The sequence below is a fragment of the Fonsecaea erecta genome (assembly GCF_001651985.1).
Source record: "Fonsecaea erecta strain CBS 125763 chromosome Unknown Scaff2, whole genome shotgun sequence".
Taxonomy (NCBI): Eukaryota; Fungi; Ascomycota; class Eurotiomycetes; order Chaetothyriales; family Herpotrichiellaceae; genus Fonsecaea; species Fonsecaea erecta.
This window is the reverse complement of record NW_017387245.1, coordinates 1,699,889-1,726,897: the sequence shown is the minus strand read 5'-3', so window position 1 is coordinate 1,726,897 and position 27,009 is coordinate 1,699,889. Positions and strand designations below refer to the sequence as shown.

General features: G+C 53.4%; 7 protein-coding genes across 7 annotated transcripts; 2 read left to right on the top strand and 5 right to left on the bottom strand.

The window, feature by feature from the left end:
* Positions 1-233: 233 nt before the first annotated feature.
* AYL99_02380 (hypothetical protein) lies at positions 234-2,237 on the bottom strand (the record flags this gene model as incomplete). Its single annotated transcript, XM_018833896.1, has 2 exons — positions 234-1,792; positions 1,856-2,237. 2 exons carry the CDS (start codon positions 2,235-2,237, stop codon positions 234-236), a joined length of 1,941 nt encoding a protein of 646 aa, XP_018696520.1.
* Positions 2,238-2,756: 519 nt separating this feature from the next.
* On the bottom strand, positions 2,757-3,746 carry AYL99_02379 (hypothetical protein; the record flags this gene model as incomplete). The annotated part of the gene is made up of 2 exons (XM_018833895.1): positions 2,757-3,150; positions 3,274-3,746. The coding sequence occupies 2 exons, from the start codon at positions 3,744-3,746 to the stop codon at positions 2,757-2,759; spliced, it is 867 nt and encodes a 288-aa protein (XP_018696519.1).
* A 672-nt stretch (positions 3,747-4,418) lies between these two features.
* On the bottom strand, positions 4,419-4,946 carry AYL99_02378 (histone H3; the record flags this gene model as incomplete). Its single annotated transcript, XM_018833894.1, has 3 exons — positions 4,419-4,638; positions 4,694-4,847; positions 4,910-4,946. 3 exons carry the CDS (start codon positions 4,944-4,946, stop codon positions 4,419-4,421), a joined length of 411 nt encoding a protein of 136 aa, XP_018696518.1.
* Positions 4,947-5,732: 786 nt separating this feature from the next.
* AYL99_02377 (histone H4) lies at positions 5,733-6,153 on the top strand (the record flags this gene model as incomplete). Its single annotated transcript, XM_018833893.1, has 3 exons — positions 5,733-5,959; positions 6,015-6,085; positions 6,140-6,153. The coding sequence occupies 3 exons, from the start codon at positions 5,733-5,735 to the stop codon at positions 6,151-6,153; spliced, it is 312 nt and encodes a 103-aa protein (XP_018696517.1).
* Positions 6,154-12,219: 6,066 nt separating this feature from the next.
* On the top strand, positions 12,220-13,908 carry AYL99_02376 (hypothetical protein; the record flags this gene model as incomplete). The annotated part of the gene is made up of 1 exon (XM_018833892.1): positions 12,220-13,908. The coding sequence occupies one exon, from the start codon at positions 12,220-12,222 to the stop codon at positions 13,906-13,908; it is 1,689 nt and encodes a 562-aa protein (XP_018696516.1).
* Positions 13,909-23,798: 9,890 nt separating this feature from the next.
* Positions 23,799-24,125, bottom strand: AYL99_02375 (hypothetical protein; the record flags this gene model as incomplete). Its single annotated transcript, XM_018833891.1, has 1 exon — positions 23,799-24,125. The coding sequence occupies one exon, from the start codon at positions 24,123-24,125 to the stop codon at positions 23,799-23,801; it is 327 nt and encodes a 108-aa protein (XP_018696515.1).
* Positions 24,126-24,294: 169 nt separating this feature from the next.
* AYL99_02374 (hypothetical protein) lies at positions 24,295-24,675 on the bottom strand (the record flags this gene model as incomplete). Its single annotated transcript, XM_018833890.1, has 1 exon — positions 24,295-24,675. One exon carries the CDS (start codon positions 24,673-24,675, stop codon positions 24,295-24,297), a length of 381 nt encoding a protein of 126 aa, XP_018696514.1.
* Between the last annotated feature and the right edge of the window lie 2,334 nt (positions 24,676-27,009).

The window sequence follows — 27,009 nt, the reverse complement described above, 5'->3', positions numbered from 1 at the left end:
TGCATATGTGTAGTCTGGTCTGTGTTTCTGTCTGCGCAGCCCAGCTCTGGGTGGGCAGGAAATACTGAGCTGTTTTGTGAGATGCTTCAACATTCTGCCCTTCTAGAGTCATGATTTCCTGTCAGTACCAGCTTCGGACGCATTGCTCAAACCTACACCGCCATTGATTCATCCTCGGATTGCTGGGATGCACGACACGATATGCGCCATATTCTCTTGTTGTTATCGGTCACTCAGACCCAACTTCTTCTGCGTCCTTCTCCCCTCGCGAGCTCCTCCTTCAGCCTCGTTCGTTCTCTCGCCTCCCTGACCATGTTCTCGTCCCGCTCCTTGATCCAGACGCAGTCGTTCCGAAAGTCGCAAATACGACACTTCCACGCATCAACCACCTCCACGCCACGCGGCTCCCGTTCGCGCTTCCAGAAAGCCAAAGCGGAGTAAAGAGAAGAGGTGAAGAAAGAGGGGTTGAAGAGGACGGATTTGCTTCCTATGATGTGTGATTGAGCTTCAGCGGCGCCATTTGCGTTGCTGCGGTGCTTGTAGTTGGTGGAGAGGTAACGCGCGGTGAGGATCGGGGAGAGTCGTGTTGGTTGAGACGGCGGTGTCGGGAGACCAGAGAGCGAGGAGGGCGGTGGAACGTTGGGGTCCTGGCTTTGATCGAAGGAGTTACTGAAGCATGAAGCAGGTGTCGAGGTCGGATTCGAAGGAACGTTGAACGTCAGTCGAAACTGCTCCATCATGAAATCCCACAAGCTAGCCAAGGTGTTGTGCTGAAGCAGAACATCCATGGAATCCTGCGTCGACGACGGCAGTTCCTGCCCGACATCCTTGCTCTGTTGGGATAATTCGAACACCTCTTGGTTCAGCCCGCCAATTTGCGCGATAAAGGCGTCAGAGAATGTGTCATGGATTTCGAACTTATATCTCTCTGCCAGGGTGGAGAGGGGGAATTGTCCCTGAGCCATGTTTTCCAGCATATGGTGGTAAAGGTGGAGTTGAATAAGGGTTGGACGGATGGCTGATCCAGTAGGTAGAGTGGGAGTGCCTCGTGTCTTGACATCGGTGATGTAGATTCTCCTCTCATTGTCTCGGTCTGACTTCCTCGTCCTCTGTGTCGTGGGTCTGTTACCGGCCTCTTTGCTGGTATCGCCACTGCCATTCTTCAGAGCCTCCGACAGCGACTGACCTTGATCCCGAGTCTCATTCGTCACAAGATAGTCCCTGATACTGGCTTGGTATTCTGGCAGTGATGGCTCAACGTCCTTCTCCTCCTGCAGACTCCGACTCATCTCCTCGAGCTTTGGGTCCGGACATTCGTAGCTCAACTCATCAATGACTCCGTTGACGATCTCTCCGCCAACTAAGCCCCAGATCTCCAGCTCTCTCGTCCTCCCCTTTTCTCTGAGCGTTCTCAATCCCTGGACGATATTCCATATTCGAAGACCCCAGCTATCTTCTTTCTTGGTAATCTCCACGGGGACAGTGACGTGTATCTCATCTTCCAGTGCCTGATGGACCGCAGTGCCCTGTTTCATTGCTGGAGTCCGCCTTTTGCGGCCATGTTTGGTCAAGACATAGTAATATTGTAGCTCACACCATGCTGGAGATATCAGATCGGTGACGGATAGGGCTTTCATGGGAGGTTTACGAAACCGTTCGAGGGGAGATCGAGTGTCCGACCCGGAGGGTTGCTGCTCCTGCTGAGCATCCTGTTTGGCTGGCGCAGGTTGCGCAGATGTCTCTCTTCTCGTCTCTACATCCTCTTTATTGGCAGAAGATGGTCTCTGTGAAGCTGGACGCTGGTCAGCCCGTCAGCGACCAAAGCATTGGGGATGTGGCACTGCACAGCACTTACGACTTTGGTCGAATACAGTCTGGAGGAGATGACTCTCAACAGGCCGAGTCTGGAGCTCCCACTCACGCGTTGCTTCGAGACCAAGCACCTCAGGCAGACGAACACCTCGAGGTGCTTCATAGTCTTCAATGTCCGTCACGACCAGGGGCGCGCTTTTCTGCTCCTGCCTCGATTTGCCCGCAGCCTCGAGGAGGAGTTGGTCGATTATCTCGAGCACTTCAGGATCTTCCCCAAAGTCGCTGTACCCGTCCGTGTCTTCATCGGCCCGCGAGCCTGTCGCAATCTCCGTGGGGCCCAGATCGATTTGCATCAAGACACTGTGGTCTTGGGTCGATCTGGTCGGGCTTGGAGGGTCGCCTCCAGGTGGGTTTGTAGTCGTCATGATTCACTGATCGACTGTGACCACTCGCACAATATGGAGGCAATGCAAAACAATTGCACCGTTCATCTTCACTTCTGACTGTGAGAAATATATGCCTCGACATGATGCTGTTGGTTTGTTTCAATTTTCTCCATCAGACTCGCGTTGACAGGCACTTCTGCCTGCTCGTAGGCGCGCCTTGGGGCTTGCTCCTCACGCGTCGCGGGGCCTGGTCAATATAACCAAAGGATGTATGAGATCCAATCGACGGCGTGTTGACATGATTCTATTCTATTTTCTACAACATAACCCGCCATTGCTGCCTGTATGTCCTCTATTATCGGACACAGGATATCAAAGGGCTTGTAAGGCACCCTTGGGCTCTCAAATGCATTCCCCCGTGCCATATCCGGAAACAAGTTACCCAACTCTGCCCTGGATATAGCCGATCTCTTTTTCTTAAAAAAAATTGGCTTCCTTAGCATCGCTCTGGGTCGTTTGAAGCGTAAACTCGTCCTCCTGAACCATCCTGAAAGCAGCTTACTTCACCAATATGCCCTCTTTCAGCGCTGGCCGGCTCAGTGTATCAATCTGCGCCTCGATCTTCTCTTCTGTCCGGTTGAGGAAACTCAGATAGCACTGCCACGCGACGGCAAAGATGCCCGAGAACATGAAGCGGTATTGTGGCGGGACAAAGGCAAAAGAGAAGGCGGTTACCGCAGGCCACAGTTTGAGGGAGTTGAGCATGCTGACGGGCACTGCAGCTTGAATGCGCATGATGATGCCCATCGTGTGCTCACCCGTCAGCAGGGCTTGCATGCCGAAGAAGTATGTGTTGAACACAGGAGTGAAAACAATCTGGTTGACCGCAACCTTTGTTGCGATGGAGAGGAATTTCGAGGGATAGTTGAAGTTCTGACCCAGGAAGAGGAACCTGGACGTCTCTGACGTTAGCTCGTGTCGCTTGTATTCCCATCTCCCTGCATGCTATGCTCGTGCTCCTGCGACAGAGAGAGTACCCATGTGTTTGTCCGTCGGATATGGAATGATTTCATACCATTTGTAACCTGGTATTGCCCCGAGGGCTCCAATCGTCAACATCCTCAACGTTCGCCATGGATTGTACAGTTCCCCCCCAATGTCCTGCGCCAGTAGGTCACCGCAAAGGTATGTTGTTAAGGTCGTGCATAGTTGCACAGTATATGGTCTCTTCAATTGAGCGCGGTGAAACCACTGAAAGAATGCAGACACGGGTCCCAGCCGATGATACCACAACTGTATGGGGATGTCGACAGGATCGACGGGCTTCGCGGTCTCGCCCACGGGCAATTCGTGGAGCGAATGAGGAGGGAGGGGTTTTTGCGATGTCGACGGAGGACTCGTTGAGTCCTTCAGAGGGCCGGAGTTTGCAGAATTCGAGGAGTTTCTCTGTGCATGACGGTTGAGTCGGGCGCGAGGGCCAGGCCCGCGAGCCCGAAACCACGGCGATCTGGCACTGAACTTGAGCGCTGCCCGATGCAGGGGGTGCATTATTGACGAGATACCATGTTGATTAGAACTGTCAGATACCTCAACAGAAGCATTTTGTCTCCCAGCAACATCTGCAAAACCACTTCCTATATCGGCAGGCAGAATTTGCCGGAGTCGCACTCAGGTCCGCCGATTGCGTACCCCGATGACGCCCGCCTGCAGGGTTCACTAGCCCCCGATGCAAGCCCATCGTAGGCGCCTCTGCCCCTGGATCGTCACCCACTACCGCCCGAAACAACAGGTTGCAAACGTCCATTTGCTACCTTGCGCCTGCGCCTGTCACGTCCAGCACAAACAATGGCAAAAAAAAGCAGTCTTTGGGAATACAATTACTCGGTGGAACAGAAACTGATGTTGTCATGTGTTAACCTGAATCGCATTCAGATTCTATCTGGTTGATGCAGCGCATTCTGCTGTGTCCATGTCATAGTCATCATGACTGGTATGATGCTGCGTGATGTACAAGCACGAGCAGAAGCAGAAGACGCCAGAAGTCCCCGTAACCACCCGTGATCAATGTTGTGAAAAGCCAATACAAGCCCCTATGAATTCATTCCGTTTCGCCAGTGTCAACTCATGAAAACCCCCCATACTCTGAATCATGACCATGATCAACGCTCCCAACCTGCCATGTGACTGTCGATTGAGATGTTGCAAATTTCAGCAAGTCATCTAAGAACGCTCACCACGGAGGCGACGGGCGAGCTGGATGTCCTTGGACTGGATGGTGACACGCTTGGCGTGGATGGCGCACAGGTTGGTGTCCTCAAAGAGGGAGACGAGGTAAGCCTCGACGGATTCCTGAAGAGCACCGATGGCGGATGACTGGAAACGAAGGTCGGACTTGAAGTCTTGCGCAATTTCACGGACAAGACGTTGGAAGGGAAGTTTGCTGATCAAGTTATTAGATGATGCTTCTGTGAAAGATCACTGGCAGGATGACATACCGGATGAGCAACTCAGTGGATTTCTGGTAGCGACGGATCTCACGGAGAGCGACGGTACCAGGCTTATATCTGTGAGGCTTCTTGACACCGCCAGTGCTAGGAGCAGATTTGCGAGCGGCCTTGGAGGCGAGCTGCTTTCTTGGGGCCTTGCCACCTATACAAGACCAGTCAGTGACCATGCTCTGAGGCGACGATGAGGTGACAGGAAGCTCTTACCAGTGGACTTGCGAGCAGTTTGCTTGGTACGGGCCATGGCGATGGATTATTCGATGAAAGATTGAAGTGGTGATGAAATTGTTGGATGGATGGTGAAAACTGGAGATGATGAGTGAGGCTGGATGGGGAAGAAAAGCTAAGTGGACAAGGTGGGCGGGAGCGAGGTATTTGTAGGAAGAAAGGACTGCAAGGCAGACGCTTGGCGTGATCTGATGTGCGGTTGCGGGATGATTTCACCAACGCGGGCCAAATGACTCAAGGGCGGCAGTGAAAAACAAAGTGATCAGATCAGGGCTGCCAAAACCCCATTGATTGAGCTGCCCATTTTGCTGGTGATCCAGAACTCGCCCAAAATTGGCTTCTGATCCCGCCGCTTGGCGTACCACATCAAGATCTGGCGGGCTGCCCTGCACCACTGCACCCCCTCGCCTTCACGCCCAACAACCAGATAATAATTGATGCATTTTGGATTAACTTGACCAGTAGGTGACATGCTCCCATCTGCCTGAAAGATCAGTGAATTCACCTCGTTGTGGGTGAGAGATCAGTCAATCTGCATCACAGCAGAGGCGTGGTGGGCGGGCGACTGCAGTTCTCGGATCTGAATTCTGATTGGCTGTGATCCGAGGTGCGCCGGGTTGATCTCAAGGGTGCGCAACAGGCACTGCCGGGGTGCATAAGTCTCCCCCCACCCATCGCCTTTTCCAACCAAGTCTCATCCTCATCCATCCCATTCAGTTACCACAGCTTCCAAAGCCATCTTCTTGCAACACTTCATACCACACTCTTCCAAACTTTTAAACACTTTCATCCCTCTATCAACATGACTGGACGCGGCAAAGGCGGCAAGGGTCTCGGCAAGGGTGGTGCCAAACGCCACCGGAAGATTCTTCGTGACAACATCCAAGGTATCACCAAGCCCGCCATTCGACGTCTCGCCCGTCGTGGTGGTGTCAAGCGTATTTCAGCCATGATCTACGAAGAGACCCGTGGTGTCCTCAAGACCTTCCTGGAGGGTGTTATCCGTGATGCAGTCACATACACTGAACAGTGAGTCTTACTCGTGAAGCATTTGATTTCATCCTCATGCTAACAATGTCTTCAGCGCCAAACGAAAGACTGTCACCTCGCTGGATGTTGTCTATGCTCTCAAGAGACAAGGCCGCACTCTCTACGGTTCGTCTCCCGTGTGTCCTTCTGTCTTCATCACGTGCTAATGATCATCTTCAGGCTTCGGTGGTTAAGCACATCAATCAGTCATACTGCTGTTTACGACACTATCTTGGGGTTTTCGCGTCTGCTATGGTTCACATGGCGTGTCACCCAATCCCCTTTTGCTTTCAGTTTCGGAGTGGTTGGGCATTCACATGGGTTTCGATCAATGGGGTTGTGTAAGGGTCATGGTTATGATGGGATGGCAAATCAATCAGAGGTGCCTTCGGTGCAATGATGTATCATACAGGCACGATACGCGAGCAGCCTGCTTCGGCGTTGACAGACGGGCTGAGCCTAGACATAAGCATCAGCACCCGGTCATGAAATAAACACTTCAGAACATTGTGCTCTAGTCTTGTTCTCTTCGCCTTCTTTCGTCTCCATCCTTTCGCGTGGTCTTCGCTCGGGACCGCTGCCGATGATTGCCCCTACGTTCAATACCTTCGTACTCGGAGAAGCTGGAGTGGTTTAGGGCTTCGAGTCATGGTCTTCCAGGTTTCTTATGGCCACAACAAGCTGTTCCGAAGCACCGTGTTTTGACGCGTCAATGTGGCGGTGGCCTGTCGAGCATTCCAGATCGGCTGCGTGAGCGAGCGCGAGAGATGGGTGATCATTTGCCCATGTTCTTTTCCATGGTCACCGATGACAGAGTGGTGCCTTCAACTTACGTGCTACCTCCTGTGACGGATAGTGCCGAATACATATAGGTAGCTGCAGCGTGGATACTTGGATCCCATCACTTCTCTGCTACAAGAATCAAGCCCGGTCATGAAAGCGGAGCAGTCGCCCTTGTGTGGGAGAAAAAGACACAGCAAGGGCTCTTCTCCCTTGCCAGCGGGACCCGAGTATTCAATGGTTGGTCTGCTTTGCGGGTTGGAGGGGGGACGGTCAGTGGTCATTTCCGGGACTCTCTATAGATGTATTCGAAGCCAGCAACGACGCGTTATTAAATCTATGGGGATGCACAGCCCCATGTTCACTTTTACAGTTACATGGTTCTCGTCTCTACTAGACGACGTATTAATTATCATGATATATCTGTGTTTTGGCGTGGTTGGGTTTCTCGGTAGCTACTTGGCTGCGGTGGGGTGCAACTCCGATCGTTCGGGCTTGATGGTGACCGATCTGCATCAGCCAGATACGGGGAGAATTGTATTCGATAGGAAGGACCGGGTCAAGCTTGAGGTATAAGTTCGAGTGTGATAGCGAGAGATGGAGATCCGGTGTGATGTTGACGGTCCTGTTGTGAAGTTGGGTGTGTCGAATAGTCTGAATATTTATTGTGCCAAATACACAAATTTAAATTGTACAAACGTCGAGCCATAACAACACCTCCAGCCCACGTACATCCACAATACGTGTGCCTACTCAAATCATCATAACATAGGAGACAGTACCGAATTTAACTCAATTCAACGCACTGCGAAGATCTAGACTGCAGAGATGGTGGCTTGACGTCTTCCATCTAAGCAATTCGACCAGTCACGCCCAACAGGCCTCTACCCACCTCGCCGCGTCCTGCACCCCTTAATTGGGCTCGTTATCGTCTGTCTAACCATTGCACAATCATGATAGGCAACAGCCCTAGCTGCCGTATCTTCGTGGACGGGGTCCAGAATACGCAGGGCAAACTCACCTCCACCAGCGTCACTGAAGATGTCAATCATTGTTCTATCAAGTCGGGATGAGCCAGTCGACGCCGTTCTCGTCGAACACGACTCCTGACACGGCTGTGCGTCGATGAGCTTCCGTGTCTAAGCAGGACAAAGCATTGAGGCCATGATGGGGATAGCCTGCTCGTCGATGGCGTTGATGCCGATACGGTATCCTTGATCCACCTCGCAGCAAGGCTGCCTACGGGAAGGTTCGCAACGAACACGCGGGACCCAGTCGCGCGAAATCCGAGACGCCCGTGGGCGAAGGAGAGTAATGATAGGAGATACCTAGGGTCGAAAGTCTGTTGTAAAGTCTGGTTACGACGATCCAGGCAACTAAACCTGAAGGGACTGGAGTCACTTCCAATCTCAGTCACAAGAGGACCCAGTGCTCACAGTCGCTACCTATCAAACCTCAACCAGCTAGCCTCTCATGACAAGGCCTCGATATAGAACTGACAGCGTAAGTACTGCGTCCTGCAGCCTGACAATCGAGGAAAAGTGGGGGCTAATATTGGGAACCACTGAACCATGAGCCTGACAAACAAGCTGACGATACCATGCGAGCTGTCATCACACCAAGACACCAATACTGTGAGCAAGAAGACCAGTAGAACTGTCTCGAGGCACCGAAGACGCTCGCTGCTCCGTGAGCTGTGATTCGAAAAGCAGGACGTGTTCAGCCAAGATTTGGGGAGCCTCGTTTTAGTTGTCCAAACTCCAAGGCGTTGACACAGTCATATGTCGCATGAATAAGTCGGCGCCCACAAATAGCAGCTGAACAAACATTTCCGAACAGGCAGGTATCGGAGGGCCAGCGATTCGCACCTCCTCCCCTCAACAGCTGCCCGAGACACCCTCCGAACCATGCGAGCTGCGGCAGTCAGCACGACAGCGCATGCGTGAATCGGTGCAGAAGAAGCGATTAATGATGCGTGCTTTTTCTTCCCAGCTTACACAGACCGAAATAGGTTCGAACAGCATTCACTGCAGTGTGCCGACGACAAATAAGGCTGCAAACTGCAAACGTGGGAACGCCATGCAGACAGATTGTCAACATGGACAATATTTTGTCAAAGTGAGAAAGGCTGCGGGATGGACTTTCCCAAAACGGCATGCCGTGCCCAAATCCATCGGAAGCGCGGAATCAGACGGCCACGACAAACCATAACCCTTAGGAAGGATTTTGCGAAGCCATCTGAAAGCCCAGGATCTGTCAATTCGGCAATGAACATTTGCGGGGGAGTCCGCCACATGGACAAGATGTCCAGCGGGAAGCCACGAGGTCAAGCTGAGCCTCATTCTCGCAGCACATTCGGCTCCGTGTCCACCGTGAGGAACCGACCAGGTAGCAGCCAAGGATCTCCGCCGATGAAAGTGCTCGTAGGCATCAAGGGTACCGAATCGGGTTGTGTAGGTGACAACGATTGCGCGTCTCCGAATCTCAGCTAGTGTCTTCAGATGTGGCAACAACGTGGCGGTGCAGGGTTGTGCTGTCGATCATCTCTCCACGGACAGACCAAGCAGAGCTGATACAAGGTCACCAGCGAAAAGGCTATTCGACCATTTGGCTGTCACCAGCCACACCTATGCCTATGCTCTCTGGAGCAGCCCTATTTCTGACAAGAACCTGCGCTTCCCGGGTACCTGAACCGACACTTGGCGTTTACACTATCAAATGGGTCGCCGGCAGCACCGACAAGTGACACAACGTCTAGATTCCAGACGGGCATCGCACAAGAACGGCAATTGCAGCTTGATATTGTGGCTTGGCCAAAGGACAGACAAATTACACGAATAGACTGAAGCTTTCCAGAGAAATTCAAAGGCACCTCAGCCAACCATGGGCAATCTCGGGAAGAATCCCCGCTCCAGAAGGAGAATATCGCGTGGCATATGCCTTCCACATGTAGGCTAGGCTCGTCAAAATTGCCGGGCTCAATCAATGCTCAAGCACCTTGTTGGGCCGTATCCCGACGCCAACCGACAACGTGTCCCAACCACTGGAACCACCCAATCAAGCTGCTTAGATCAGCCAACAGAGTTTTCGTCGCAGCTGCATGATCGGCTTCTGGACCGCAGGACCGCAGAAACCGCGACACGGCTTTGACCCAGTCTGACCCCATCCTTAGGGTTCCAGCCTTACCAGCTACTCCAGTCTAAAGCAATGCAACGGGACCTCGGCACGTTCCTGCATTTTAGACGAGGAAAATCGAAGTTCTAGAAGGGAACCCATTGTGGAACCAACCCATTCGGCCGGAAAGCCCCGCCCAGAACAACACGAACTGTGTCAATTCCATCCATGTCCTGTCACAGTGCTAGATGCCGAGACCAGCCGTTCGATACGAGGTGCAATTGCCGATCCTAGCTGAATACTGCATCTAGGAGAACAAAGGAGAAGAAACCCGACTCGGAGGTCCCCTCAGGGGAGAAGAAACTTCGCCAGTCAGAAGACAGTACTACCTCGTACGGGCAATATCGAATAGAAGCGAGCTGGTCGGGCCATTTCAATTAGGCTGATACCATTCAGCAGCTCTGGGTTGTGTTGTGCTGGGGAGGGACGGATCCAGGCAGTCGGGATTTCAGATTGGTGGCCTTTGCGATGACCCCTGGACAGCGGTATTTGGAAACAAGATATGGTTATGGAGAGAGTTGGGCGGGTACCTGCTAACGTAAGTATATCGCGCGACCAGGCTCACCCATCGCCCAGGGCTTTTGCTAGGGGTTTTACCTCGTACTGTGCACAAGCCCAATTTCGAAGAATGACTAAGGCGGGCGGTGGGGTGAGAAACCGAACTCTCGGCACCGGCGACCGGCGGACTTCGCACTGACTTGGGGCCCGAGGAGATTCTTTGGAGAGGGCTTTAGAGACTGGGCTTGTACGAGCCAAAACGACCGATTCAGCTTACAGCAGCAAGGGCCCCAAAAATGAGCAGCGTGGAAGATTCTCGGGATCGCTCGGGCTGTCGTCAGCGATTGGCGGCGATTGGCCAGATCCTCGCACAGCCACGGCCAATCCCTTCATTGATTGGGTATCGTCAGCTGCCAAGTCACGCAGAAGTGAGAGCGCAGCCGATCATGACCGTCCTCTCGCGTTGCCAGAAAACAGGGAAGGGTCTCGCGAACACTAACTGTTCCCAGTAACTATTGCAGATTCATCGAGGCCTGGATGCAAACATACTCTCGATCCGATGCTGGAAAAGGCTCTCTGTGCGATGTGCGAGCGACGAGCTGTAAACTGCAACAACTAAGATGCGAGCCGCGAGGCTCAGAGTAATCCACAGTCTCGAACAACGGGAAGAGCGCTGCGTGACCTGTTCGACCAGCAGACCTTGTCCTCTTACCTGCCTGAAGCGGCAAGTGGCTTATGCCCCAAATTGTCAAAGGCCAGCTGGGGTGAGTCCAGCCCCAGGCATCGATCTCATGCTGCTCAGCGGAAAGAAAGGGTCAGGCGTGGATACAGGGTGCAAGTACCCGAAAGTCACCCTTCCGGTGCCCTTTCCTGTAGGTGTGTGTTTAGGGGGGGGCAGCCCCGAGAAAAAAAAAAATAGCTGCAGGCCAGTCTTACACAGGCTTTACCCATAAATTACAGCTAACGGGAAGCGCCACCAATCGCCTGGAACGATTTACCGAGCCAGGCCCTGGAAGACCTCTTGCTGCTTCTACGCTTCGACCACTGCTGAAGGCAGGCCCCACCCCCAAGCAGGGTCGTCCAGATAGTTGCTCAAGCGGTCATCCTGGTCTTGGGTAAACTCTCGCGGTGACCGCAAGCCGGCAATCCCTGTCATCACGACGTCACCTTCCGTCCCTCATACGCTCCCCCCCCCTCTCCAAACAAGCAAGCCATCACCGCACACACACCACGCAACGCAACCCTTTCATTCTTCCCTGTAGTTTCCGGCCGACGTCGCTTTTTTTCCTCAACATACTTCAGACGTAACCTCAGCAGCACAAGGCACTGCTCTTTTTTTCACAACTGCCCTATTCGCATGCCGCTACGAACCTGCACCACCCAAATCTTATTTCCCCGTTCCCGAAAAGAAACCAAAAGCCATATTTGACCATTACTATTCCGCTCACATCACCGATACCTCCGTGCCCATCTTTCCCTTCCATCCTGTTCGACATTGCTCTGTCGTCACCTCGTGGGAAACCTCTCTCCATCGGCCGGATACTCAAATATCCTGCCTGCATATAGATTTGCCACTTCGGTCTCCAAGCCCTTTTCCTATTCCTACTTCCCGCAAAAGTCCACGTACCTCTTACGCCGAATTCTACCCAGATTCGATATCCACTTGTACATTACCAATCTCTGAACAATTCTCGCAGCCCGCGACTATACAACTGATCCAAGATCCTCGATTTGAAGAACTCGCCTTCTCTCATCTTTGCCTCCTGCATACCACACCACACGACGGCAACACGAACACGACGACCTTGATGCCACCATCGACATCGCTATCACAGAGTCCTACGATCCGCATCCAGAAATCGAGCCCTACGCCAGTATCTTCTTCATCACAACCACCCATGCTAGCCCAGAGTGCCCTGGTGGGTGGATGGAACGACGGGTACAACAGCCCGGGGGGATATCTGAGCGCACTGCCAAAGAACTTTCAAGACCAACGCTACCACAAAAGAGATTCGTCGGGGTCCTCTGTAACCTCACTGGGTCCGCCTTCGCCGCTCACCCAGAACACTATATACCCACACATTGTCGCCACATCTGACTCGAGTTTTCCCCCATCCTACGACTTCGATTACTCTCAAACTCCACACACTGCGAAGTCAGACTCTGCCATGATGTACCCCACCAACTTCGCTGCTGTTGATATGAGGAGGATACATTCGACAGGCGCCGACGAGCGTGCGTCATACGCTCTCTCCGCGCCGCAGTCGGTGTCGACCATGAGTCACAATTCGCCCGCGACGCCGCACACTACTTATGAGCCCGAGTACGATGAGAAGAATGTCTATGGTGAGGAGAACTCTGACGGCGACGATATGTTTTTCGATTACTTACAATTGGATCCAGGCTACTCCAACGCCTATCAGCAGTCCTTGCAAGATGTCTTCCCCGACCAGCATTTTGCCAATCCCTTGAGCGCCTACCCCCAGGCGCAACCGAACATGCAGCAAAGGATCGCTGTCAACGCTCACAGACAGAACATGATTGCCGAGAGACTCCAGGCCGCTCAACAAGACCACCTGAGAACTGAATCGCCGACATCGAACCCTCGCGACAAATCGCCCTTCAGGCAAAACTCGCCCTACAGCATGCCAGCGCCAACTCAGCGACCTCAGCCAACGCTGCAAAAGCAACGCACCTCGATCTCGCCCAAAGAATTGATGTTGGATGAGCACGATGTGGACGATCACTCGACGCCTCTGTTCGCGGCCGACCAGTCGCAATCGATGTTCGCAACCCGTAGAACCCCGTCGAATCTTTCCAGCTTCTACACTGCTGCCAACGAGCCCTCAATACAAATGCCCCAGCAATACCCATTTGTCAGCCAGGCGTCGAGGCACGGTGGCCAGATGGGAATGCACGACATCAGTCCCGATTTCCCAGCCCACATGATCTCGATGGAGTCGACTGCAGACGAATCGTCGGAGCCTTCCAGCCAGCAGCCGATGCAGAGATCTAGGCCACAGTCGCAGGCCGCTGCGCCTCAACAACAGCAACAGCAGCAGCAGCCACAAATCCAACAGCGGCCGGTCGACACGTCATCTGACTCGGGTACCTACTCGTGTACGTATCATGGTTGTCACCTGAGATTTGATACGCCAGCGAAACTTCAGAAGCACAAGAGGGAAGGTCACAGGCAGACTTCGCCGACGTCAGCCGCCTCAGCAAACTTAGCCTTGCGCAACTCGCAAGCTGGACCGCACCGATGCGATCGGATCAATCCCAGCACGGGCAAGCCTTGCAACTCGATCTTTTCTCGGCCGTACGACCTTACAAGGCACGAGGATACGATTCACAACGCCCGGAAGCAGAAAGTCCGCTGCCATTTGTGCACGGAGGAGAAGACCTTTTCACGGAACGATGCGCTGACACGACACATGCGCGTGGTGCACCCCGACGTTGACTGGGTCGGCAAGCAGAAGCGCAAGAACCAGAAGTGAGAAAGTGAAGTGACTGGAACATTCACGAAGATGGTGCGACTGAGTCAGCGCCTGCATCAGACTGCTGATGAACCAGCCCGCCGCCGGAACAGACAATATGGCGCCCGTTGACTGCAGGGCTGTGTCTGGGTGCTCAAAAAAGATCTATGCTTGGAGTCCACCGACGACAGAGTCATCCCAGAAGCCCCTTTCTTGAAGTGTATGACTAGGGCACGAGAATCGCCACGCGAGCTGTGTGTGTTTGCTTCCGGTGGGAGGTGACCGAACAGTGGAACGAGGGATTTTTCGGGCGAGAAATTTTCCCTTTCGAAGTGCTGGGCTTGGCTTAGCTCAGCAATGACGTATGACAACATTTGGGGGGTGGTTGTGGGAGTTGAATCTTTTGGGCACTAGCGGGATTATTGAAAGCCGGCAGGTCTTTCCGGATAAAGCATGGCGTCAAGCCCGGGGCTTCAGTTGGGCTGGAATGACGATGACGACAAGACAAGAACGAGGCTTGTTACGAACGAATTTGGTTGGATCTCTGACATGTTTGGATCATTTGGGAGAGATTTGTGACACAAAACCGTGCCTTTTCTGTTGGACCTATTCGGGGTTTACTCTCTCTTTCTTTTTTGTTATTCGGTGTGTGAGAAGGGAAAATCGGGGAAGGAAAGACCAAAAAGTGTTGGACCAGGCGACATTCTGCACTCGTTGCAATTGTTTTTGACCGTTCTTCCCTTCTTGATAGACTGTACAACAGCTTTGTTCATATGGCCATCACCACCGTGTCTATATGGGGTCACGGATCAGGCTGGGGGAAAATGTGCCTTCACGCTCTGCTTTTCAGGTGGACTGTACTGCTGGCATACATGTGATTATGGCATGATGCCCTTTTTGTACATGAACATGAGATTGTTGATTCACGAATGGATTTTCCTGCTCATCCTGGTACATAAGTCCGCATCAGATCTATGTTATTTCGTACGTATAGTGTCCCAATACCAAGTACTACCGACCCGTTCCTGCCTTCCTGTTTGCTTCCACTTCCCTCCTTCGCAACCACTACCAGTGGTAGCCAGTGATAATGGCCCGACCTGATCATCTGAGCCACAATACCGGAGAAGAGTCCCAAGATCATCACACAAGAAATACGACCAGTACTAGTAATGAGGGTCTCTAGAGCTCATGGCGAGTAGCTGGGTGATAGCATTGCTAGGTAGGTTGTGGAGTGTTTTCCCAGCCCTCGGAAACCCACGTCCAGACCGCCGACGACCAAAAGTTCCGTGACCTGGACAGTATCTTTGCCGGGCCTCTTCAACAGTTTGCTAGGCCTCGTTCTCAGCTTTCCTGGCAGGCATCTGGTGATCGATGGTTCGAACAGAGTTCGGCGTCCCCCAGAGGGGAGACCAGCGGTCTTCTCGGTGCCGTGTGAGTGCCTCCATTGCAGTACCTACACTATACGGTACTAGTCTCAGCCTGACAGGCAGGCCACTGGCGGCATCCTGCCCGGCCGCGAGCTGTTGATCTGGGTTGGTCCTCGCTTGCTCTCCCATAAGGTCAACAAGAACACCTGATGAAGACCATGCCATGGGCGAGCGCCCTTTCAAGTCGACTCGATCGATCGATCCCGTGACGCCTGGAAATCGATCCCGTGCCGAGGGCTTGTTTCCTCGAAATCTGCAATACTGCTTGTGCGAGTATCACGACGATAGCGGATGTTTACTATCATAGTATAAGGTCCTTTTGTGGTGGTGGTAATGCGGGAGCGTGGTTCGTCATTGCCTGATGTGGTGGCCTGACACCACGGTACATTAGCAAAAGCATGCGTTTGCCAAGTAGGCTTGATTCGAACTTCTTTTCCCGAACCAAGTCCTTGTACAGGGCCGTCGAGAAGACAGCTGATCACTAGTGGTCTGTTTCAAGCCGTGCGAGAAAAATACACGGCAATCTCTTCATTTCATTGTAAAACCACCGTTCGTACGCTTATAGCAGCGGCCATGATCGTGAGTTTTTGTGGATAGACAAGAGGACGGGGAAAGCTCTGAACTTAACCCACCGACTGACTCGTATAGTGCCCACGACAAGAAAAGGCATGTCATCCCATGCCGGCCATCTAGGTAAGCAATGCATGTGGTGGATGGGGTATGCTACGAAGAACGAGCAGCATCCCGGGCATTTGTGGGTTCGGGGAGCCTCTCCGACCTGGATCCGACACCCAGAGCAGAATGGTCCAGACACGACACATGTCAGAAAGGCACGACTCGAGAGAGAAAAATAGTGGTGGGAAGGGGGTGCGAGACGCATTTCGGAAACCTTTTACCTCAACCTCGACATTAACCTCCCGACAAGGATCTCGAAGGTTGGAATTTCAGCGAGCGTGTTCGTCTGTCAGGGTGCACTGCAGAACACAGGTTCGAACTGCCGACGAAATCCATCAATCGGCTTAATCGGACTCTGGGATGTGAGGTGTAATCCCTGATGGAGGACCGCACCCATACAGGACGTGTACAAGGATGAAGAGAGGATTGAGTCAGCAGCCTCTGTGTGATCTGACAAGAGGCCTAGGCTACGATCTCGCTCCCGCCCATGCCGTTGAAGAGATCTCCGACTCGTGGCTACGACATCCGCAGGGTGGATGTCGGGTACCCCCAGTGTACCGAGTACGTACATGCTGTAGGTAGCCCTTGAAACCACCCCCCCTCCCCCCCCGGGGCCCCCCACGACTAGTACCAACTGGCACTGGTTACTTCGTGGGACGGTCAGGATCCGAGGCAACGGTTACAAGGTCCTTTAGCCGATGGGTGAGCCAACCATGGAATTCAGACTTTGCCATATTTGCGCCGAGCATGCACTACCACGACTAGTCCTAGCTGCAGTACGGCCGGGAGAGGCCTGCATGGGTGTCGGGATATTGCGGGGACTAACCAACGTCAAAATACGAGTCCTGATTCGGAGGCCTAACAGGGAGACCAGTTCGATCAAGAAAAGGAAGCATTTGTCGAATGTGGCAGCGGTTTCGGACAACAGGCACACTATACGAATTGAATGAACTTTGAAGTTCCCGTCACACAACGGCGTCCGCAGCAGGCGAGCAGATAGCAGATATGGACGTAAAAGGCCTCATCCGAGGCATCTCGGTTTCGCATGAGCCTCGTGGATGGATAGATTATTGGGTTACCCACGATGGTCGCAGGGAACAAAAGCGTGCGGGAAGGCATCCCTACCAGAAGGCACCTTCTTAGCCTGGCCAGCCCTGGTAAGGCACCATCCATACAAGGGCCTGATGTACGAGTACGGAGATGAATGAGGCTGCGGTACCGCATCCACTCCCTACGTCCGCGTTCGCTGCATTGCGCCGCCGCACCCACACACCCTTTTTCCCAACTGGGTATCTTAGAAAATAGTGATCAACAATGTTTCATTCCCAGTAATACAATTTGTAAGACGAGGTTTGGTTTGGCGTTTGACCTATGACCACATGCAGTATTTCCATCAGTCTTAGCTAATGAATCGAATGATTGAAGTAGAGAAAGTCCGCGGCGGAGCCGTCACGGCCTGTGTGCGTGTGGCAATTAATGCCATTGACAGCCGGAGAAGTAACAGCCCAGTACTCGACACACTGCGGATTTCAGGAGCCGCCATCCTTAAACGGCCCCAGCCCCGGCTCCTGCTCCCGTCCAATCCAGCCTTGCTTGGGGACCATTTCCTTTCATTCACTACGGCCCCGTCTCGTCAGTTACTCAGCCAGCTTCCCCGGAAGGCCCAGCTGGCCAAGCACCAAGTCAAGTAAGTATTAGCTAAATCAGTACTATTACTTACTATTCCTATACGATGCGGGAAGGTTCTCACAGAAAGTAATCAAACCCGCGTCTGAAAATATGACAAAGCGGGCCGGCCACCGGGCCTGCGGTGCTTTTGTTGAATCCGGGGCTCCAGTGAACGAACTGATCTTATGATCGGCATTCCAGATCGATTCCTGACCGAATTGGAGAAACTCCAACGTTGTTCTGTTGTTGCTGGCTGGCTGGGGCGCCAGACAAGCCAAGCCCCAGCCCGACGGAGTTCAGTTTCGTCCGCGGTCGAGCGTTCGTCGGGAGGGAGGGGGGGAGGCAAGCAAGCCAAGTTTGGAGGGAAAGGAGCTGAAAGAGGAAGGAATGAGATGGGCATTGATTTTATTTCCTTGTTCGGTGAAAGGAAGCATTAACTTAAATGGGCAGTAGGTACAACAGAGAGAGCAGGTAAGCAGGTAGATGTCTATCTATATCAGTCCTACTAGTCACTAAATGTACTGTAGATATCTCTCATCTGAAGAATCTACGAATGTACGAATATTTAGAATGAATAAATGAGTACGAGTAAATTTCTGTCAAGGTCGCGTATCTCTTCCTAGCCTGTAACGATCGACGGGGGATATTTGAACCAGTGCACACTCACTACATATGATTTATATGGAGAGATATCTGGCGTATGTGGGCACAAGAACTCGAAACACAATAGGATTCCCCAGAACCTATGAAGACCGATAGGCATAAGTGAGTTGTGTGAAGTATGCGATACCAGGGCTAAACAGGCAGTGGCTATGGGGGCTTGTGAGAGCGGCCCAGGGGGCTCATGAGTTGGACACTATGCAGGTTGACCGTGGAAGCCCACAGCCGCCCTGGGCTTACTGGGCCAAGCGGGCCGATGTGGTCGTAACTTGAAGTTCAACCGCTGCGTCAATGTTGCAGCGCCACAGTGTCGATACAGACGTTTGTCGATGCGGATTTGAAGCTTGCCTCAGTGCCACGATGAAAACCACAGCTCAATAACTTGGAAGCTGGGGTTGGGGGATTACAAATGTCCCTTCCAGACAGAGAAGGGCGAGAGAGATTGATTTTCATTGGGGGACCCAGATAGCGAATGCCCATGAGAACATTGCCCGATTGGGCGAATTTCGTGACTCGTTTAAACTCACCTCTAAAGACGATGTTCTACAATACACGGAGCACTCCTTATACTACTTAGTCTACGACCAATATACGATGTATGACCTTCTTCTCTTCTGGGACAAAGGGGCTTGCATACTCGCATTCAGAATGTCTAGACAGAACTCGTTGAATGACCCAGCCGATAGTGCTGAACATGAGAGCTGCCCAGAACACGAGCACCCGGAAGTATTTGAGGATGAACCAAAGACAGTAAGGGCGATGGCGAAGCGTAGAGGCCGTGCCATTCTCGAAGGGTGGTCAGGATAGTCAGGAGGAGTTCGATCAGGTCACGACGATGATAGCTTCCGCTGTCCAAGTCGCCTCGGAAGTCCTCTGAAGCCTCGGTGGGTGGTGCTGACATTTTCTGCTACAGTGTGTTCTTCTTGCACTGGCTTGGGGAGGGATGCAAGCGTGATGGCGTTCACTTCCACTTTGTTGAGACATGGCGGGATGGATAGAACCAAGATAAAACTGCTGAAGAGGTGATGAGAATTGAGAGAACGAGGTAGAGGCCTACTAGGCGAACGATAGATGTTACATACGCAACGTTTGACTGCGATGCCGTGTTTGAACTCCCGTTGTGTTCTGTAGAACTTGTGCATCGAAGGTGCTTTGCGCAAGAATACGGGGTGGAGAAGCCCCGAAAAGTCAAGCTTAATGATCCCAATGTCCCCCGCAATATCCTCCTCCATGTGGCGACCCACCGGTGAAGCATCGTGGGTGGTAGGGCGCCTAGAATCGTCACCACTGGCCGGGAAGCCCTGGAACTACTAGTAGTGGTGCAGTCTACCCCTACGAGCACGTTTAAGTTGGTGGGTGGCCTGGTTGCCTCGGCGGGGTTGTGCCTGGCTTAAGCGGGGGGGCCACCACTCATTGTGCTAGTTACTAAATGATGACCACTGGCGGGTGCCTCTTGTGTTTTGTCTTGTCGTCGATGGTTGCCAACCTCAGGCCTGTTATTTTCCATGTCCTTTCTCTAACATTTCTCCACCGTTCGTTGAAAGGAGGCAGTACCCCTGTGATGGACATCACTAACGAGTGTCGCCCCCGTCATGGTCAGGCCCTTCCTTTTTCCCGTCGGTTTTCGCGGACCCGAATGACCCCTCGTGTCATCCACTCAAGTGTGGGAGAAAATACTATTCAACAAGCCAGTCTGCTCCTGGCAAGCAAAGAGAAGGAACTTGCATCTTGAGCATTGGTAACAATCAATCGAGATGACCGCTTCGAATCTTCTGAACCTCGACGCTCTAGGAAGGCCACGTACGCTCGTGCACGGCACCGAGAATCCTTCGCCAACACCATCCCGTTTCTCGTATGTGTCAATGACTCGTTGCGATAATTTCGGCGTTAGCAGCTTGTCTGAATCATGCCACGTCAAACCCTCCATCAACTGCAACCTTGTTTTCGTCTGAGCAGGAATGTCCACCCCCAAAACAAAAACCCCCGTGGTCTTCCCGTCGCGCCAGTAAGTCCTATCTCAAACCCCATCCTCGACGTGAATGGTCCGGGGCAGGCTGCAGGACTGGTCCGGGCTGGTTATAACTCGCGAATACTTTCAGGCAATCCCAACACGAGGTTATCATGCAGCAGTGCAAAACAATCACCCCAACAACCAACGACCGTGTGCCTCCCCCATCTTGCGGCTCCTTCTGCATCTCAAAGGGGAAAATGCTGGGTGACCCTGCTTCTTGATGCACGTCCGCGGTGAATGACGACGACATGCATGATTCCATCACCGTGAGACTGACTCTCTTGAGTGCGACACCCAAAGGTAGACGCTGTCATGATGACAAAGTCATGTCCCTATGCGAATGCAATAGAGGATATGAGCAAATAAGGTCCTGATTTGCCTGGTAGTTCTCACGCCCGGGGCTGTGGCGACAGGTCAACATGGCTGTCAGCCATCTCCTGGTCGCTTGTCCTACGCAGGCTGACAGACGGTCTGCAACGAGGGACGACAGTAGTACGGGCACATCATACAATTCACAAGGCTCTCTCTCCCAGGCGAATAACACCCAGGACGCCGAACTCGGGCTACTATCAAAACAAGCATTTGGGTGATGCCGGGAATCTTCGGCTAGGCTGGATGCGCCATGCATGGCTCAACCGGCGGATTGTAGCCTTGGCCGATTAGTAGCCCAGTTTCTCGGGCGAGGGTGCTTGAACTGGCGAGTATCGCACTCTGTTGACACCGAAGTTGCCAGTCAGTGTCTCTCCTCCGTAACAACTCGGCTTTTACGGAGCAGATATCAATCGGACGAGGTGTGTCCGGAGATTTGGATATGCTCGGACGACCTGGAGGATGCTTAGCTCAGCATCAGTCTGATCCCAGGTAGGTGCCAGGCACCCACAGGGCTGGTGTTCTGTTGCTTTGGCCGGATCTTCCGGAGCAAAGTGCGTCCGGACAACCTCTTGTCTTTCCTGGTGGTCGATCGAGTAATCTCATCCATGTTCACCAAAATGTGTTAACAACGACTAAACTGTGGCCGGCTACAGGGACAGGCAGACAGATATCGGGACCTGGCCTTCCGTTTTACGTGAGGCAATTATTGTGCCACCAACTATATTGATCACCATCGGATGTCTGATCATAGCTTGTGCGACAACTCTCGGCCTCGGGCTTTGCAAACAGAGCAAGTTTCCGACGCTCCCCTTGCCGCAAGTCCAACAACACCTTCTGAATGGGGGAACTGAGATATATCCCACCTGACATCGGATCTCGTCAGAACGTCACGCGCGGCGGGTATGATCCTTGCGTAATCCTCAAGGAGTTGATGCTGCTTTAGCACCTCGAAAATTACACCTTGTGTATCAAGTGCATACCGGTAGAACCATACGGCTGATGACCCCAGCATTTGGCGAAATGTCTTCTTGCGGCAGCCTTGCGCGAGCATGGACCGCAACCTTTTCCGCGGTGGACAAAGAATCCACCCATGAGGCCTTCACCTGTTCGACCAAATCCAGCTTTAGTATATGCAGGGTCTTGCGACCACAAGATTCGCCGGGAATGTCTCGGGTGTCCAGTGGAAACTAGGGAGAGAGGTCGGTTGGCTGTGATGTGATCACATCACGGAAATATGGAAACCCGCTCTCTTTCCCCCATTTTCTGGTGCCGTCTCGCCATACCGATTCCATACATGGACCCATGACAAATACCATTGGAAGGCATGACGGTCAAGCACAGGGCGCCTTTCCGCATCGGAAACTGGAGGGGACTGTAACGTCGTGATATGTCCCAGACAGGTAAGTGTGGCAAAAGAGGAAAAACGTGCTCAGGTTTTTTATTCTTCAAAAAAAGGAACCGTTCCATATTCGGACTCTTGACAGAAGCGTGCGAGGGGTCCAGTTGGACATCACATCGGGAGAGGTCTCGTGAGGCTGGGAGACTATCAGGGCAGCCTAACACCTGCATGACGGGTTGAGGTGGACGTCGTCCTCCCCACTGGCCCTCCCGACACTGAAGCCAGGTCCCATCTGTCCTTACTCGATATGGGAGGGTACGAGATATCACCGATTGGACTCCAGTTCGAATAAGCGCGACAATCGACCCTTGTGGCGAATGCAAGTATATCTCAAGCGGTGGGGAGTGAGGGTGAGAGTAAGATGCAATGTACCTCGACTCCACAACGAATGGGGAGTATGGTACATATCTGCAGGGGTCGAGCATTGGCAACCAGCCTCACCCCAGCCAGGGGTACGGTGTACGACTGGGACGGACTGGTGGCAACTGTGGACGACATGGCATGTACATATGGCATTCTTTCGGCGGATGTACTCCTTGCGACCGAGTCCCCAAGCCGCCGTGCAGCACAGCAGTTGATTTTGTTGGGGGGTGCTGTTCTCGACAGTGAGCGGCCGCGGCTGCCGCGTCAGGATCTGGAGCAATGCATGTCGGGTTTGAGCAGTCACTATCCGGCCATCTTGAAGCAATAGTGATCGGCTTGAAGTCCGGTCCATGCGTACGGAAAATTCGACCGTTGGTCCGGGTTCTCAGGAGCCGAACCATTGACCAATGTCGTCGTCGATCCTCCCGTGCCGTGACTGCGGGCAGTGAGCCTTGCGCCTAGGGTGCTGTGTGGATGTGCATGCCACCATGCAACTCATGGATTTTGATCGTCGTTACCAGCGATAGCCAACGGTGGTCTGCAAGGGAAGTTATTTGTCCCCGTCCCAAGACCTCTGGTCCTTGCCCTTTCCAAGAGTCCATTACGCCGACGAAATCACCACGAGCCACTGGGACCTTTCGACGAGGCGATTGGAAGGGTCTCAGGCGATACATAACCGCAGCCAGGCGCACAAACGTGTCCGAATTGAGGCAACCAGAGGTCGGTCCAGACAGGCAGGCCATGGGATGTCCTACCGCACCTACCATACTATACTGGTCCCATCCTCACACATGATTCGATAGGGAGTAATCCAGGAAGGAAGTCAGTGCTATAGTAGTTAGTAGTAGACAAGGCTGAGCTTGTAAGAACCGTCGTTACCACACACACGCGCACACAAGCACACGCACGGACCATGGAACCGCACCTCAGCCTAATACATCATCTCCCACACGTGTCACGACCATATAGATCATATCATCGCCATATCATCATCAGACCATCGTCACCATCATCTCTCCCGTTCGTTCCACCTCCATCCATCCATCCTGGATATACTAGCACTTACGCGCGGTGCATCGGCTGCTCAGTCTGTCTGTCTACTATTCCCATCATCACCACCACCACCAGTAGTTAATGTAGTCCTCCCGTGAAGGTCTTCTCTTCGAGATACACATTGGGGGCCTGCGCCCACAGGAGACGGGCGGGGCGGGTCGCAGCTCGCCCGCCAGCCGTGGCTTGATCCCCGTGGCCGGGCTGAGTGGGAACAGCATCATGTCGCCGAAGATAGTGGCGGCGACGCGGGTGATAGTGGCGAGGCGGTCGCTCGGTCCTTTCTCTAGGTGATGGTGATGGTGACGGTAATGACCGTGGTGTTGTTTATGGTGTCACCGCGTAGGAGAGAAGCAGAACAAGGATTCAGCCAGAGCAGTTGATTCTGCACTGCGTTACGCTGCAGCACGATGTCGGAGAGTCTCGGCGGGTCATCTGTCCCGCGGACGTGGTGGCCGAGGGCGACGACGACGTCGCACACCAGGTGCAGGACGCGGTGGAGGTCTTCGTCCAGCTTGAATGTGTCGAAGCCGGTCCCCAGCTGCACGAGAAGGAGTTTGGCGCCGACGTCGAGCGTGTGTTGGCCCGCGTCGACTATGCTCGTCACCGGCATGGGCCACGGGTGGACGGGCCGCGTGCCTAGGGTGGACGAGAAGTAGATGTCAGATCTGGGGGCACGTCAGTTGGTCAACCCACGGCAGATAAGCTCATCGATATCCAAAGGGTTTAAAACCTACAGCAGAAGCGTGTCTCGCACACCATACGTGTCCACCGCGCCCAACCTAGGCGACGACGGCCTCGATGGCGGCGCTCGCGTGGTTCAGCGCCTTGCACCGGTGCACGGGCAGTGCGGGCACGGCGGGGCGCGACATGTCGGCTTCATTGTCGTTATCGGGCGAGCCGCGTAGGCACAGCATCTGCTTGGTGGGGGCGAAGATGAACGTGTGCCGCACGAGCGGGCATGCCATGACCAGCTGCATCCACGCGGCACGGAAGGGGGTCACCACCGTGTCGAGATCGGCCGGGAGGCATTGTGGCCAGGTGAAGCTCAGTGCTGTACCAGGAATTGGGAAATTGGTGGTGAGTAAAGAACGAAATGAATTCCTGGGGGGGAAACGGAGGGTCGTGGGTGAGGATACTTGCTTGGACTTAGCGTGATCCATGGCCGCGTGCGCGCAGGGTAGGATGGAATATGTGGCAAAGGGATCGATTTTTTGCTGCTGCCATTGCTGTTCTGGCTGCACACGGTGCCAGTGGACGTAGGGGGGAGAGGAGCAGAAGGAGGACTACTGGACCCCCTTTTCCTTGACAAAGGGATCGCTCATTATCAGTGTTGGAACCGGTGTTGGGCCAGTGTTTTCTCCTTCCTGCCTCGCGAGAGTCAGGTTCGGGTTCAGGAGTCCGAGACTCGGAGCCGTGGCAGAGTATGGTATAGTATGGGTATGTGTAGCGTGTAGCTATAGGTGAGGTGCCTCTGCTTCTCGTTCTGTCCGGTCTGTCCCTACCTTTGCGTCATGGTGTCCCCGGCCAGCTGCTGCTTGCTGGGCAGGAGGATGCCCTGTGTCCTTTGCCCTGTGGTGGGGTTGGCTGCTGGCTCCCTCACTCAAAGCTCCTCCGGCATCCGCCACGACGACGAATCCACACTCACCCAGGCTTGCTTGTTCGATATAATGAATGAAGACGACTGACTGACTGAATGACTGGCTGCAGGGGTGGGTGGGCATGAGATGGTGGATGATGCTGGGAGGAAGGGAGAGAGGGGGAGAGGGTGGGAAAATGTATCTCCTCGACGGGAAAATCATCATCGTCATCACCATCATCATGTCAAGAGGGAGAAAGAGAGAGATATGCTGGGTCAAACCTGGTATACAGTAGTAGCCAGCACATAGCAGCACCCCTCCGAAGGGGGGGCAATGACTAACGATGGGGTCCTCGTCGTCGTTGGCGTCATCGTCTGTCTGTCGTCTGTCGAAGCTTGAATGATTGGATTGACTTACTGATCGGTTTCCTCCATCTTTGCAGGGGACTTTTTTCCTTAGACCCCATATCGACCCGGTCGGCTCACATACAGTAGTGACCTTCTATGTATGTACATGGGATAGAACGAGTACATACATGATACATACACACAGACTCGGTACTGGACGCAGTGTCTCGTATGCCCCGATGTGACCTGGTTCTTTTCTTTGTCACGGATGCCTCAGCAATCAAACAGCGTACTGTGTACTGGGTACTGCGTAATGTTGCGACTTCATCTCCCTTCCTACCTATACATATCTCGACCGGCTCCCTGTTTCTTCTTCCGGCGTATGCCATGCCTCGCTCTAAGGCGTTCATTGTTGGTCTGGTCAGTCTTGAAGCCCGTCCGGAGTGCTTGATGGTTTAAACATTTGTGTTATCAAGCATTCTCGAGTACAATAAAACATGATGATAGTTCCTCGAGTCGGTGTTGTTCCTCGAGTCGGTGTTGTTGCCGTCGTCGTCGTCGCAGCCGCGTCGACCAGGGAAGACGAGCCGCACGCACGACGATGGTGATTCCGGTGTGGGGAAAAAACAAATAAGCAGTAATGATAATTAAGTACACAAGTCCTGTTCCCAGTCTGTCGGTGAGTTTCCTAGGCGTCTTTCCATGGCGTCTCTCCTTTTCCGGGGGGAAGGGGGGGAGGGCGCTTCGGGCCCCTGGCATCGCGCACAAACCACACACCGCACGTCGCACGTTGCACAAGAAATTAGAACAGCGGAGATACTGCACAACACGCGGCGCGGGTGTAGAGAGTAAGAAAGCCGTGTCGTGCCATGTAGTGAATGAATAAATGAATGAATGAATGATAATGCAGGCTTCCGCCCCCTGCGACTATCCTGTACGCCTAGGTGAGTGGGTTAGTCGTTCATGTCACTCCCACGCTCCACACGTGTCGTCGCCGGGAGCTCGCAGCCTGCAGGGAGCGTCGGTTAGCGAAACAAGATCCGTGTCCCGTCTCCCGTCTCCTCCGTCATTTGATGGAGCGTGGCAGTGTGGCACCCAAGTTTGGCAGTGGTGGCAGCACGGGAGCGGGAGCGGAGGCCGGGACGGATTATTATTGGAAAGGGACATGGCATGCATGGGCGTGAGCGTGGGCGGCGGGCAGATACATGATGGCCGGAGCTCGAGGTCACACAAGGGAACGGACGACGAGGGACCTAGATCAGACGTCGCGTCACGGAGGCGTCTATCTGTCTATATCTCCATCCAGATAACACGGCATCGAGACGGGGAAACGCTACGCTGCACGACGATCGGGGGGGGGGGGCGACGACAGTGGAACCACGCAATCGAGGGAACAGGAACAGTAGAGGACCATATGATATACTCAATGGTATATTTCTGAGTATCAAACACCTGGACAGACTCCCTTCCTTCCTGTCGCTGCCGTCCTCTAGAGTGGAGGGCCAGGAGTAGTAGTAGTATCAGTGAGAGTCCACGTCTCCTTTTGCATCTCAAGGGCGATAGACAATGA